Source organism: Saimiri boliviensis, chromosome 8 (assembly GCF_048565385.1).
Source record: "Saimiri boliviensis isolate mSaiBol1 chromosome 8, mSaiBol1.pri, whole genome shotgun sequence".
In the NCBI taxonomy this organism is placed as follows: Eukaryota; Metazoa; Chordata; class Mammalia; order Primates; family Cebidae; genus Saimiri; species Saimiri boliviensis.
Window position 1 is genome coordinate 107991914 of NC_133456.1, and position 15780 is coordinate 108007693.

The window sequence follows — 15780 nt, forward strand, 5'->3', positions numbered from 1 at the left end:
AGTGCAGAGCATGCACAGAGGAATCAGCATTCTTGCTATAGAAGAGTGATACGACTATTATGGTTTCCAAAATCCAAATTTAACAGGACTGAAGTTAGCAGTCTCTTTCTCCCCAGATTCTAAAGAACTGTACTTTTTCCTTAAAAACAATCGACTTGCTTTTCCTCTTTAAATCATCTTAGAGGGTTATTTGACTCTTGCTCAGCTTTAAAATGAAGACAAAAGAATTTCTTTGCAACTTGGCAACCTGTGAAACTCCAAGCTCTAGCTTTTCCTATGCTGCTTTTCTAAACATATTATTTCAAATGTATGGAAATCACTGTTGGACATACAGAAAAATTCCTAATGCTATACAGGGCTGGTCCACAACCCGAGCTATGCATCTTGCAGAGCACCTCTCTACTCATGCCACCCAGGGAAAGAAAGGGCATTCTTGTTCATATGAATCTGTAGAAAAAACAAAATCTCTTCACATATTTTCTCAAATCTGTTGCTCAAGTCTCAGTTTAGGAAAACTGAATTCAGCAATTTATAAGCCCCATTATGGAGTCTGCAAAAAAGATACTGAAACGTGGTTTTCCATCTGACCATAAGATAAATCTAAAATGCTGAAAGTAGTAAGATCAAATGAACATAAAAGACGATCAACATTAAGAAAGAAACTCACATTGAGAAAGGCTATATGGTGAAAATTATATAATTCATGATTCTACAGCTTACGGTTAAATTTATGTTTACCAGAACTAATTGATATTGAGGTAAAATTAAGGTAACAAACTAAGCCTTTATATTTTCACAGGTCAAATCAGCATCAAGCCTTAAAAAATGCTAACTAGTTTCTACAAAAGAATAAAAGTAATGAATACTATGTCATTACTACCAAGACAGAAATATTAAAAAACCTTTAGAAAGATTAGAAAGAACACCTGTGCTTTACTTTTTAAGCACAGAAACATATTTCCCCAAAAATCTCAGGATTAAAAACACATTTAATTATATAATGGCAGTTAATGGCTCTGGGGAAATGATCTAAGTCATTTCATCAGACAAACTCAAAGTTATAAGCAAGTATCTTTTCAGTAATTATTTTCTTCAATGCTTTCCTCTATATAAACCAAAGCACACTAAACCAAAGCAAAAACTGCCATTATATTAAATTACTTTCCTGCCTTATAAAAAAGTTGAAAAGGCTCAAATTTAGGACTCTGGGAATGCCACACGCCAGCAGAGTAAACCTACGCAAGTGATTCTTATTCCAGACCAAGTGTGAGGTAGACAACACTGGGCAAGGCAAAAATGACAGCTCCTTTCTGATTATCTACCTACTCAATGGTTAACAGAAAACTTATTTTCATTTCCTAATTAAGCAAATAAAATTCCTTTGTGGAAAAAAAATCAAAATACAAGTGTCAACTTTCCCATATTTTAAAAACATATCAGAAATATGATTACATTTTTAAATAACTTTTAAGTCACTTGTTAGTATCTTTTGAAAATTACATTTTTCTTTAATATGTGTCTTCTGCCAGCACTACAAAGAAAACCAAATGCATATACATACCATGTGCATTCCTCATGCTTCCTTCTAAAAATGCTATGCAGGATAAATCCATTTCCAGAACTTTCCTCATTACATGCACAAAAGTATTATCTTATATTGATATTTCACAAGCAAAATGTTCATTACAAGTTTATGACTTGGCAAAAGTATTTCAATAGAATCTCTGAGCTTTGAGTTAAAAATTAAGCTAGATAAAGTCTTCTTTCAAAATAATTTAAACTTCTCCACCTCATACCCTTTAACCCCTCCCAATAAAACCACAATACATTATCAACTAGATAATCTCAAAGACAATTTCAGTCATGGTTCTAAAATATACAAGCAAAGCCTTCCAGACAACTCATTTTTTTGTTTGTTTGTTTGTTTTTTGTTTTTGAGATGGAGTCTTGCTCTGTTGCCAGGCTGGAGTGCAATGGTGTGATCTTGGCTGACTACAACCTTCACCTCCCGCATTCAAGTATTCTCCTGCCTCAGCCTCCCAAGTATCTGCCCTGCTAAATTTTTGTATTTTTAGTAAAGACAGGATTTCACTGTGTTGGCCAGACTGGTCTTGAACTCCTGACCTTGTGATCCACCTGCCTTTGCCTCCCAAAGTGCTGGGATTACAGGCATGAGCCACCACATCCAGCCTCAACTTAGTTGTTTCTAAGAAATATTTCAAGATTACATTTTCTATCTGATAAACTAAACACTGTTTGAAATGTGATACCTTATTTCAACAAAAGCATATAAATATATCTGGCTTTAGATTTTAGGCAGAGGTTCTTAGGACCCAAAAGGACGTATTAACAATGCAAACATAAAAATCCATAGCTTAAAATATTCCGGAGAAGGCAGGGAAATTACCACCACTAATACTGCTGTGGCTAGATGCATAAATGTTTTGAACTCTTTCCAACAGGTTATTTTATTGGGAGAGGTGGGGGAGAGGAGTGGTGGTGGAGTTGAAAATAAGGCAGTCTCAGATTCAGGACTTAATTAAAAAAAAAATTCAAGCTTTGGTGTCAAGCCACTTCATGCTGTCCACAAAAAGCCAAACCATTCCAAGCCAAAAGTCATGCATGTATTTTCCTGAATTCAAGATTTGTTTTTAAATGCAAAACCAAAAAACCAGAAACTCATACCTCTCCAGATGGCTTCTCATTTATAGGCTAACGTATAACATTGATAAATTGAACAGAGATCAATGATTGTCATTTAATAACAGCTGTATAAATTAAAACTCAGAAACATACAATTTAACATAAAAGCAGGCATTCCTACCTTGTAGCCACATCTTTCAAAATATGCTTCCTCTTCTTTTTTGGCAAGTTCACTACGCTTGAAATATTTTTTATTTTCCTGTTAAAGAAAAAAATTATGTTAGTAATATATCGTTGGGCAAAATTCATGTCCCATAGTCAACAAGTACCTTTAGAAACCTTTTGAAAACATTCTTCAGTCTCTCAAGAATTTGAGAAATTTGGCCGGGCTCGGTGGCTCAAGCCTGTAATCCCAGCACTTTGGGAGGCCGAGGCGGGTGGATCACGAGGTCAAGAGATCGAGACCATCTTGGTCAACATAGTGAAACCCTGTCTCTACTAAAAATACAAAACACTAGCTGGGCATGGTGGCACGTGCCTGTAATCCTTAGGAGGCTGAGGCAGGAGAATTGCCTGAGCCCAGGAGGCAGAGGTTGCGGTGAGCCGAGATCGCGCCATTGCACTCCAGCCTGGGTAACGAGAGCGAAACTCCGTCTCAAAAAAAAAAAAAAAAAAAAAAAAAAAAGAATTTGAGAAATTCTTTTTGTTCCAGAGATAAATACGTTGACTCCCCAAACACATCACCAACCCCCCACAGCGACTATGGGCACTGATGCGTGATAAGGTCAAGGATTTTTCTTGCAGTATCATATTAGTAGGCATGTTCATCAGCAAAGAGGAGGCCAAGAATATTTTCCACGTGTCCACACTGTTTTAATTTCCTAATATTTGAGTTCAAAGGTAATTTCTTCAAATGGATTCATTAAGAACCACATAAACTGGTTTATCTCAATTATTTTTCCTAACACAAACAAAGGTGTGACATACATGGCCTACATCTGAAATCCCACATAACAAGGGAACTCCAAGAGTCTAAGTTCTTTCTTGTTACCTGGAAGCTTAGTCTAGATATAGGGTGGTCCTGGTGAACCTTTTTATTTAAAAAAGAACTTAAGGATACTTGTGGCTTTGTGTGTTTTTCTGGATTTTTTTTTTTTGAGACGGAGTTTCGCTCTTGTTACCCAGGCTGGAGTGCAATGGTGCGATCTCGGCTCACCGCAACTTCCGCCTCCTGGGTTCAGGCAATTCTCCTGCCTCAGCCTCCTAAGTAGCTGGGATTACAGGCACGCGCCACCATGCCCAGCTAATTTTTTGTATTTTTTTTTAGTAGAGACGGGGTTTCACCATGTTGACCAGGATGGTCTCGATCTCTCGACCTCGTGATCCACCCGCCTCGGCCTTCCAAAGTGCTGGGATTACAGGCTTGAGCCACCGTGCCCGGCCTCTGATTTGATTTTTTTTTTTTTTTTTTTTTTTTGAGACAGGGTATCTCTCTGTCACACAGGCTGGAGTGCAGTGGCACAATTAAGGCCACAACTTTGACCTCCTGGGCTCCGATGATCCTCACAAGGTATTTGTTTTAATATGATTTGATGTGAAGAGACAAGTTCTAAGTCTTGTCTGCAGCTACAAAGATGTCAGTCCTTTCCACACGATACATAAATTTATCCTTACTGTTGCATCTACAGTCCGTAATTGGGAGGCCTGCTGCTATCTCAGCTCTGGCTCTTGGATATTACTCAACTGATGACTTTGTTCAAATGAAGGTACTGCCCTACTGTATTAACAGTAATGATATGCTACTACCTCTATACTACCTCCACACATGTTATTTAGCACTTATAGTTCCAAAGCTCATTCACTCAGGCAATGATCATCAACGGATGCTGAAACCTTATGAAAAGGGCTGATGGTGACAAGGGAAAGATCAGCCTGCCAACAGTTGAACCCAAAGATGGAGCTTGGCATCAGTCAAAGATTACGTACCACCTAGGTTATACCATAGGAATTACCCAGCATCATCTATGAAGTACTCTTTTTAAATATAGCGAACAGAGGAATTAACTAAGTGGCAACATGCCAGGGCGCAAGCAGACGAACTGAAGACATTTTACAAAACTAGCCCCAATTTCTCCAGCAAGTCAATGGCATGGAAAAAAACTGAGGAAACTGGGAAAATGAAAATGTTCGTCATTAAAAGAAGCCAAGATTCAAAATAAAAAAATGTAATGAGCAAACTTTATGTTGATCTGATTTGAAAAAGCACTGTAAAAGTATAAATATGTATATATTTTAATTCAGTCAGAAAATATATGAATGTGAGGAGAGTATTTGATAAGATTAGCAAACTAATTTCAATTTTGTTGGGTGTGATCAGATTTTAGTTATAAAAGGACATGTCATTTTTTAGAGTTACATGTGTCAGGAGGAGGATATACAGGGGCTCATCATACAATTTTCTCTATTTTTGCGTTATGTTTAAAACGTTCAGAATAAAGTTTTTCTAAGTTCATTAACTCAATAAGTATTTCCAGACTTATCTACCACACAACAAGCACAGCCTTCTCGATATAAAGATGAAGCTATTATCTGGGGTAAGGAACCGATGGCACCATCTGAACATGAAAACTATCCTGAGAATGGGGTGGGGAGGGAATAGCATTCACCCCTTTTTGGAGGTGAGACGCCAAGAATTAGGTTAGGTGACATTCCCAGAACTCAGGAAGAATGATGAGTAGCAGCTAGGACTCTGGTCCTCAAACCCTTTGTTCACATGTTACGTGATGCCTAACATTACTGTTAATAGAAACTATGAATGTCAGTATTTTAATTCCCATTCCCCTTTGTCGGTCTGGACTGCTCTGTGATTGGAAAAACCAATCTTATCTTCGGATTAAAATTATGTGATAATTAAACCAACTGCTAAATTAAAAAATGAAAGACAGCCAAGAAAAGTTTGTATATTATAAATTATAAACGACCCTGAAGAATCTAGGGTTTTTTTTTTTTTTTTTCAAATTTTTTTAGATTTTTTATAGATTGATCCATTTCAACGACAAAGAACATAATTATGCAAATATTTATTTCGTAAACCGTCAGGATGGGCTCGGTATTTTGTGACTCACTTTTCCCTCTGAAGCACTTAGATTTCAACACTCTGGCCCTTCCTAACATCAACTATCTATTCCAACACCCAAATTTAAAATACTCCCAAACCACTTATGGAGTAAGTCCCTGCAGTAGACATAAAAACATGAAGTTACAGATATGAACAAGCTTTCCCCTTACCTACCAAATGGGATTCTATTACCTCCACTTTTCTAATCGTTTTTAAAGTTTCAATGACCATGGAATTTGCCACCTACCAAGCTAAGAACTCTTACTTACACTACATCATATACATCAATAGTACACAAAGTCCAAGTAACTAAGTCAGATATCCTGTGATGCACAGATTTCTAAGCGTCCTGAAGACCCTCTGAGAGGACTCATAACGTAGAAACTGTTTTCTATAGTAAGGCATTATCTGCCTGCTCACTCTAATGACATCCGCGCTGTGAGTGAAAAGCAGTGGTAAATTTGCATGTGTTGAGGAAGAGGGAAGGAGGAGGAATAGAATAAAAAGATTGAGATTTAATATTAGAAAGGAAGTTTTATTATTTATTGTTAGAGACAGGGACTTGCTCTCTTGCCCAGGCTGGAGTGCAGTGGGCAAGAGAGCAAGTCCCACAGCTCACTGCAGCCTGAACTCCTGGGCTCAAGCGATCCTCCTCGCCTTGGTCTCCGGAGCACAGCTGGTTCTAGACATGCGCACCACGCCTAGCCAGAGGCAATTTTTTTTTTTTTAATTTGAGATGGTGTCTCCCTCTGTTGCCCAGGCTGGAGTGCAGGGGTGTGATGTTGGTTCACTGGAACCACCACCTCCCGGGTTTAAGCGATTCTCCTGCCTCAGCCTCCTCAGTAGCTAGGATTACAAACGCTAACCACCACGCCCGGCTAATTTTAGTATTTTTAAGAGAAGAGGTTTCACCATGTTGGCCAGGCTGGTCTCCAACTCCTGACCTCAGGTGACCCGCCCACCTCGGCCTCCCAAAGTGCTGGAGCCACCGCGCCCGGCTGCCCTTCCTCCATGTTTTAATTGGGCACAAATCCTTCGTTAGGCGGCAGAAGAGAACTCTGAGGAGAACAGGGCACGTCCGCAGAATGCCGACAGGTGGGAGTGGGGATGGGGGCAATTAGGTAAACTGGAGGGGAACGGGGGCAGTCAGAGGAGGGAAAAGCCAAAGCCTGGGGTTCTCCTCCAACTCCCACACTTCCATCCCTAAGGCTCCCAAGACGTTGCAGGATGGGAGGCTGTGAGTGTGAGCTGTCCTGGTCCTTGGCGTTTGGAACAAAGAATTTGACAACGCGCACAAAGAAAGTGACAAAACACACGAACGAAGCAGCAAAAGCAGGGACTTCTCAAAGCGAGAAAGCGCTCCGCAGGGTGCGCGTGAGCCCGAGCCAGCGGCTCGAGGGCCCGGTTACAAAGTTTTCTGGGTGCCGGGTACTCCTTCTGAGGTCCCTATCAGTTACCCCTTATCTGGATGCAGGTTTGGTCTGTGGCTAATTGAGGGCTTTCGTGAACTGGCGCCCCTTTGCAGACCAAGGCATGGCCCGTGTTTGGCCTGCGGCCAGCGGAGGGCACGCTCCCTTCCCATCCGGGAGAGGCACCTGGAGCCTCGGATCCTCGGTGGGGGGAAGATGGAGCTTCTGCTTTCGGTTTGGCTTTCGGACGTTAGCGTTCGTGGGCCTCAGGTTCCCGCCCCCAGCCCCAGGTGTTTTCCTTTTGATCCGCTTTGGGAAGTCAGCGCGAATCGGCCTCAAGTTTCCTGCACCCAGACCCTGTTCTCCAGCCCCAGCGAGACGCCAAGGGTTGGACGTAAAGGGGGCCTCCCAGGGGCGGTGGCAGGACTCTCGCTAAGCCCCTTCCCAGCCCCAAATCCTCTGAGTATCATCGCCCTCACCCCAAAACCCCGACACCCCGAAACACACAGTCTCGTTCTTCCATTCCGACCCCCACGACCACAGGGTCCTCACCACCAGCAGGTTCCTGTCCTCCACCAGCTGCCGCTTCCGAAGGATCTCCGATTTCAGAATGTCCATCTCGCCGACAGAATTGAAGCTCCAGTTTCCCGCTCCACCTCCTCGGACACAGCCCGACCGGGCCGGCGGCCGCGAACCTACTGGATGTGCAGCCCAACAAGCCCAAGCACCTGAGGACAACAACAGACAAGAGCCGCTTCCGGCGGAAGCTGGGATGAGCGAGAAGAGGGAAGAGAGCGCCCCGGGGCGCCTGTGGTGGCCAAAGCAGCTGTGCGTGAGTGCCACCTGGCGGCTCCCTCCGGCAGCGTGCCTGCAGTTTTCCCTCGTAGGTTTACGTGAACGTGGACGGAAACCTGGGGCTTATAATAATACCCTCTGCACCTGCTAATTCAGTTCCAAAAGCCTTCTCGAAGAACACCTCAATTATGCCAGTTAAATCTAGATTTTTATCAACTGGAAGTTCACATCAGGGTTTCTGAAGTTACTTGCTTGCAAAATTAGTGTGCCAAAGAATGAGAAAAATCTAAATAATAATAATAGCTTGTAACTGCAGAGTGAAAGGGCAGTGTTCATTACTAGTCCGTTAAATTTCTTGTGAACTTACATGACTATATCCATTTAAGGCATTTTAGAAGTCAATTTATCTCTACTCCCTCTGTTTTAGATTGCTTATCAGTCTTGGTGATAATTGAGCACTTACCTCAAGCTAACTAATCACTTTCTTGGTCATGTGTTTAGCAATCAAGATTTTTCAATGACATGACTGGAGATGTAATCAGAAATTCCTTTTTTTATATATAAGTCCAACTCAACGGGGAAAAAATGTTAAATTGGAAAGAAAAATCATGTCAGAGATTTTTTTAAGATCCTAAAACTTGTTTACATTGGACTTATTTGTTTTATATCATTGAAGCATGTTTAAAAATTGTTTTTGGGCCACGTGGTGGCTCATGCCTGTAGTCCCAGCACTTGGGAGGCCACGACGGGCAGATCGTGAGGTCAGGAGATCCAAACCATCTGAGCCAATATGCGGAAACCCCATCTCTACTAAAAATACAAAAACAAGCTGGGCGTGGTGGCCTGTGCCTGTAGTCCCAGCTACTCGGTAGGCTGAAGCAGGAGAATCGCTTGAACCCGGGAGGCGGAGGTTGCAGTGAGCCGAGCTTGTGCCACTGCACTCTAGCCTGGTGACAGAGGGAGACTGTCTCAAAAAAAAGAAAAAAGAAAGAAAGAAAGAAAGAAAGAAAGAAAGAAAGAAAGAAAGAAAGAAAGAAAGAAAGAAAATTGTTTTTGTTAAAGCATAATTGAACAATATTTGACATTTTGTTTTCTCACTCAAAAAAGGTAAGAAATATTCTGTTCAGTCCGTTGATAATGGGTAAGTTGCCTTATCGAAACAAAAAATGAACAACTGGATTGTTCATTTCAATTGAGAAAGTTTTTGGTGGGGGGGTGGCAATATTTTATCTACAAGATATCTGAGGCCTCCCCCTGTAATCCCAGCACTTGGGGAGGCTGAAGTAGGCAGATCACCTGAGGTCAGGAGTTCAAGACTAGCCTGGCCAACATGGTGAAACCCTATGTCTACTAAAAATACCAAAAATTAGCCAGGTGTGGGGACAGGTGCCTGTAGTCCCAGCTACTGAGGAGGCTGAGGCAAGAGAATTGCTTGAACCTGGGAGGCGGAGGTTGCAGTGTGTCGGGATTGTGTCACTGCACTCCAGCCTGGGTGACAGAGCAAGATGCTGTCTCAAAAATAAATGAAAATATACCTGACTTTTGCCAGAAATAAAGCAACACAGGAAAAGTTCCTTGAAGTAAATATGGCAACACTCCTACATGAATGTGGGTTTCCCAGGCCACTAATTCAATGAGCAAATAATAATTTATCAACATTTTCCTGATTTAGGCATTAGGGATCGTTAGCCATGAAAAAACCTGAAGGGTTAAGAGAGATGACAGTGACAGCAATGGAAGTTTACAGAGAACACAACACCTGGCCAGCTGGGAAACTATGTGTAAACCAGAGAAGGTACCAGCTACAGTTAACACCCTCCTGTTACATTTTAGACTTTTGTTGATTTCTGTGTTTATGTAAACGTGCACTAAATCCTGATTAAGGCCTGAGATCAAAGAATGACAGAGAGAAATACTTGAACAAGCAACTGACAAGCAAGCTTTTCAATTCAAAAGGGAGGAAAAAAGATATCCAGATGTAGCCGGGCACTGTGGCTCAAGCCTGTAATCCCAGCACTTTGGGAGTCCGAGGCGGTTGGATCACGAGGTCAAGAGATCGAGACCATCCTGGTCAACATGGTGAAACCCCGTCTCTACTAAAAATACAAAAAATTAGCTGGGCATGGTGGCTCGTGCCTGTAATCCCAGCTACTCAGGAGGCTGAGGCAGGAGAATTGCCTGAACCCAGGAGGCGGAGGTTGCGGTGAGCCGAGATCGTGCCATTGCACTCCAGCCTGGGTAACAAGAGCGAAACTCCGTCTCAAAAAAAAAAAAAAAAAAAAGATATCCAGATGCATTTAGAAACAATTAAAAGAAAAAAATCACCCTGACCCTAAAAGAGACCATATTCATTTTTAAAAACGTGCATTCTATTTCATCATAATCATTATTTAAAAAGTGAAATGCTGGCTCACACTTATATTCCCAGCACTCTGGGAGGCCGAGGCAGGAAGGTCACTTAAACCCAAGAGTTCGAGCCTGCAGTGAGCAATGATCGCACCACTGCCCTCCATCCTGGGCAACAGAGTGACATACTGTCTCTAAAACAAAAATAAATAAAATAAAAAATAAAAGTGAAAAACTGGAAACAACCCAAATGTCCTAAGTGGAGGAATAGTTAAATGAAATACAGTCTATACAGACCAGAGATCTAGCGACTTGAAGCAGCATGGCCAAGCCTTGTGGGGCGCACCTGAGTGGGAAGGCCCGCAAACAGGTGGAGGTCTTCGGGCAGAATCTTTTCCAGGAGGCTGAGGAATTCCTCTACGGATTCTTGCCACAGAAAATCATATACCTGAATCAGCTCTTGCGAGAGGACTCCCTCAATGTGGCTGACATGACTTCCCTCCAGCCCCACTGGACATCCCCATGCCAGATCCTCCACCCAAGGATGATGACATGGAAACAGATACGCAGGAGAAGAAAGAAGTCCCTACGTGTGGATTCCTCCCTGCGAATGAGAAGGTCCTGTCCCTGCTTACCCTGGTTAAGCCAGAAGTCTGGACTCTCAAAGAGAAATGCATTCTGGTGATCACATGGATCCAGCACCTGATCCCCAGGATTGAAGATGGAAATGATTTGGGGGTAGCAATCCAGGAGAAAGTGCTGGAGAGGATGAATGCCATCAAGACCAAAGTGGAAGCTTTCCAGACAACCATTTCCAAGTGCTTCTCGGAACGTGGGGATGCTGTGGCCAAGGCCTCCCAGGAGACTCCTGTGATGGATTACCGGGCCTTGGGCACCAGCGAGATGAGGCAGCCTGTGGGGAGCTCAGGGCCGTGGCGCTAGACCTGAGAGCCTTCTGTGCTGAGCTTTATCGTATTATGAGCAGTAACCTGGAGAAAACTGTCAACCCAAAGGGTGAAGAGAAGCCATCTATGTACTGAACCCAGGACTAGAAGGAAAATAAATGACCTAAATAAAAGAAAAAAGAAATACAGTTTACATACATACATACAACCAAGTAACATGGCATCATTAAAACCATGTTTTTAAAAATTCAGTGGTATGGGAATGCTCATGATACAATGTTCAGTCCAAAAGTAGAATAATGAAACTTTATAGCACATGGGCTCTGCTTTTTACCAAAAACATAGATGTATGCTTTTTAGCAAAAACATACAGACACAATAAAACATTGATTGGAAGGAAATGTACCAAAATATTTTTATCTGGACCACAGAACAGCTGGAGACCCTTACGTCTTGCTTTATACCACAATTTGGTACAAATTTCATAATATGGAGGGGAAGGTACCGATATCAGTCCTTTTCTATTTAATTATTATTCAGACTATTTATAAATTTTCTAGCATGTCTACTTTAGACGTTGTATATGACAAATTTTGAAGAATACCTATAAAATAAAGGATTAGACAAAGAATTTTTTAAATCTCTGTAGTTATTCAATCCAATATTTAACAATCTTATATGTGAGCTCTGAACTGCATTAGCTTCTGTGACGTAAACCAAAGCATAAACCCTGCCCACAAAGAGATAGCCAGCTAGTGGGGGAATCAAGAAATATACAGTATCTTGAAAAGTTAAAGTGTTAAACACTGTAAGTTATATATGATTTATCAGTGTAATTATGGCTATAATTGCAGAAATTAAAAATCAGTCATCCTCTGAAGAGTAAACATTGGTACTGGATTGATGAGATATTCCTCTGTGGAGGTGACCCGTTGTAGAAAATTATTTGTCATTTTGTCATTTCTGGAGACTTAAGGGAAGTGCCAGATTGAATCAGCATGACCTGGATTTGTTTCGTTGCTGCCCTAAAAGATGGAATGTAACTTAAACAGCAAAGAAAAGCTCTGTGACTCAACACGGTGGCTCTCAGTTCTTCACATGCTTCAGGATGACCTGGAGGAGTTTTTGAAAAGACCAACCTCAGAAATGGTCCTTTCATAGGCTTGGGGTGGGACCCAAGAATTTGCATTTTGAACAGACTCCCAAGGGAAGTGGATGCTGTTGATCCAGGGACCACATTTTGAGAACTGGCAACCTAATATATTATTTTGTCGGCCAGGCGTGGTGGCTCATGCCAGTAACCCCAGCACTTTGGGAGGCTAGGTGGGCGAATCACGAGGTCAGGAGTTCGAGAACAGCCTGGCTAACATGGTGAAACCCTGTCTCTACTAAAAATACAAAAATTAGCTGGGTGTGGTGGTGTGCACCTGTAGTCCCAGCTACTCAGGAGGCCGAGGCAAGAGAATCGCTTGAATCCAGAAGGCGGGTATTGCAGTAAGCCGAGATCACACCACTGCACTTCAGCCTGGGTGACAGAGCGAGACTCCATCTCAAAAAAAAAAAAATGTATATATATATATATATATATATATATATATATATATATATATATATATAATTTTGTCATCTCCTGGGGGCGAAAGTGCGTTTGCATCTGAAATGCCGTCTGCACGAGTCCTGCGAATGGAGGCAGAGGGGAAGTGTTACCTGCAGCACTGTCACAGCTGTCGCAGGTCCCTGGAAGGCAACTTATCCACGCCCAGTAATGCTGCTTCTGGGAATTTCCAAACGGGAAGGAGGCAGGCTCCCTCCAGATCCAGCCACATTTAAAAAACCGCTTTGCAGGGTTAGACCACAGCAAATGCCTGATCCAATCTGGGACAATCAGAGTCTCTTCCCTAAAAAACTAAAATTGGAAGGAATGGAGTGAATCTTTCCAAGGCGCAGGACAGATAAAACGTGAATTCCAGAGTGACACACACTTCCGCCAGGCTAGTGCTTACTGTTCCGCAAGAGCCAGCTGTTACGTTTTTGAGAATTTTGTGTCATTGTTAAACATGGCCATTATCAAAAATCAAATGAGTTTATTTATAATCAAATCAATGATATTATACACGAAGATAATAAATACACGGAACCTAATTCTTCTTTTAATGCATTGTTACCATTATGCTCTCCGAGTTATTTAGGACTGTTGTACATTATCTTTGTGGTGGAAATGCTATGAAATGGTGGTACCTGCACTCCCCTTATCAGTTCCAGGCTTGAGGACCCCGCATTGGTAACTGGAAATCAGCATTAGTGGCTATATTAATCAGGGTTCTCCAGAGAAACAGAGCCGCTAGGATATATAGGTGTTTATCAGAAAAGGTTTATTATGGGAATTGGCTCATGCACTTATGGAAGTGGTGACGTCCTGCAATCTGCCATCTGCAAGCTGAAGAACTAGGAAAGTCGGGGGTGTAATTCAGCTGGAGGCCTTGGGCCTGAGAACAGGCAGATGGGAGGTTGAGCTGGCCGGGCTAGTATAAGTCCTAAATCAAGCGTCCCCACACTTTTTACACAGGGGGCCAGTTCACTGTCCCTCAGACCGTTGGAGGGCCGCCACATACTGTGCTCCTCTCACTGACCGCCAATGAAAGAGGTGCCCCTTCCTGAAGTGCGGCGGGGGGCCGGATAAATGGCCTCAGGGGGCCACAGTTTGGGGACGCCTGTCCTAGAGTCTGATGACCCAAGAACCAGGAATTCTGATGTCCAAGGGGAATAAAAGGTGATGTCCAGCTCAAGAAGAGAGTGAGGCCGGGCATGATGGCTCATGCCTGTAATCCCAACACTTTGGGAGGTCAAGGCAGGAGGCTCGGTTGAGGCCAGGCATTCAAGACCAGCCTGGGTAACATACCAAGACCCCATCTCTACTAAAAATAAAATAAATAAATAAAAGAGAGAGAGAATTCACCCTTCTTCATCTCTCCTGGCTCTCAACAAAGTGGACAATGCCCACTCATGACTCAGTCCACCGATTCAAATGCTAATCTCTCCCAGAAACATGTTCGCAAACACACCCAGAAATAATGTTTTACCGGGATCTGGGTGGGCATCCCTTAGGATCCTCAAGTTGACACAGAAAATTAACCATCACAGTGAGAGCATTTACACCACGGAAATTGGCAAGCTTGAGCTATTGTTTCTTTGACTATCTAAACTTTAAAGTTTCTGGAGAAAACGTTCATAATACAGATCAGGATTTTTCAAACATGGACCACATAATTTCTTTTCGAGGGATGCCCCTGGCCTCATGTCATTAGATGCCAGTCACATCCTTTCCTAGTTGTGACAACCAAAAAAAAAAAAAAAAAATCTCTGGATTGCCAAATGTCCTTTGAGAAACCAAATCTCACTCTAGTGGAGAACCACTGATAAAAATTAAATTTATTTATTGAGACAGAATTTCCCTCTGTCACCCAGGCTACAGTTTAGTGGCACAATCTCAGCTCACTGCAAGCTCCACGTCCCGCGCTCAAACGATTCTTACGTTTCAGCCTCCCGAGTAGATGGGACTACAGGCCTGCGTCACCACACCTGGCTAATTTTTGTATTTTTCGTAGAGATGGGATTTTGCCATGTTGGCCAGGCTGGTCTTGAATTCCTGGCCTCAAGTGATCTGCTCACCTCGGCCTCCCAAAGAAACATTAAATTTAAAAGTGTTGTATCTGTACCCATGACTTAGTAAATAGGACCAAAAGGTTAAGGAAATATTCTTCTAGTATTTGAAAACCATCATCTGATACAGTTGAGTCTCTCCTGTCATTGATAAACAAGTGAAGTTTATCAGCCAGTGTTCACGTCAGATGGAGCTGGACATGTTCATCAATTAAAACCGTAGGTTGGCTAGGGAGGCAGGAGTGCTGCAAAAATCAATGAAAGCATTCTGGGACAATCAATGGACTGTATGGAACTTACAATAAAGAGTATTGTGCAGTTTGTTAGTATTTGTAAATTGTGTCCTCTGCATGCTTTATGTCATTAAAAATCAAATGTATACATGTGCACAGCTTTTCTTCCCCCAGAGAGGCCATACTTTAAACATTTCCAGCACAGTGCGAACCATGATCCACCTCCCATATTGGCTGGTTACTGGAAAACTGTTGAGCAAAGACAGTCGGAATATCAAGAAAAAAGAGTGAAACAGATTCGCGAGAAGACACATGAAGAGTAAGCCATGAAGAATAATCTCTGGGGCCCCCCTGGATTTCCGATTCTCTACTCTGGTTTTTCCCAGAGTCTGGCTTGTACCCCGGCCCCAAAAATACCACCAAACCCTTCTACCGTATTTTGGCATTTTTAAGATGCTCTCATTTGTTACTTTTTAATGTATCTGTATTTAGGATGCGTCTTACAACCAATATGTTTGGGGTGATGTTCTGTCCAGATATTCTCTTCAGGCCAATGCACCTGTCCCCCATCTGCTGGGAACAGGGGTTTGAGGTCACATAGCTACACCCTGCCCTGTCATGACCCCAGGCTCAGCCAAGGGACCGCTCCAGGGGGCATCCCCAACCAGTGA

At 42.5% G+C, this 15780-nt stretch overlaps 1 protein-coding gene and 1 pseudogene across 2 annotated transcripts in view; one reads left to right on the top strand and one right to left on the bottom strand.

The window, feature by feature from the left end:
• The window catches only part of PRPF18 (pre-mRNA processing factor 18), a 40268-nt gene extending 32065 nt beyond the window's left edge, over positions 1-8203 (bottom strand). The window contains exons 1-3 of one of the 2 annotated variants that reach the window (XM_010341179.3): positions 7723-8203; positions 2825-2902; positions 2686-2712 (exon numbers count right to left, since the gene is read on the bottom strand). In XM_010341179.3, coding sequence (XP_010339481.1) covers positions 2686-2712; positions 2825-2902; positions 7723-7788 — 171 coding nt within the window. In that variant the 5' untranslated portion in view covers positions 7789-8203. The remainder of the gene's footprint in view (positions 1-2685; positions 2713-2824; positions 2903-7722) is intronic. The other variant, XM_003930622.4, reaches the window with a different exon arrangement.
• Positions 8204-10623: 2420 nt separating this feature from the next.
• On the top strand, positions 10624-11399 carry LOC101038548 (proteasome activator complex subunit 2 pseudogene; annotated as a pseudogene).
• The last annotated feature ends 4381 nt before the right edge of the window (positions 11400-15780 follow it).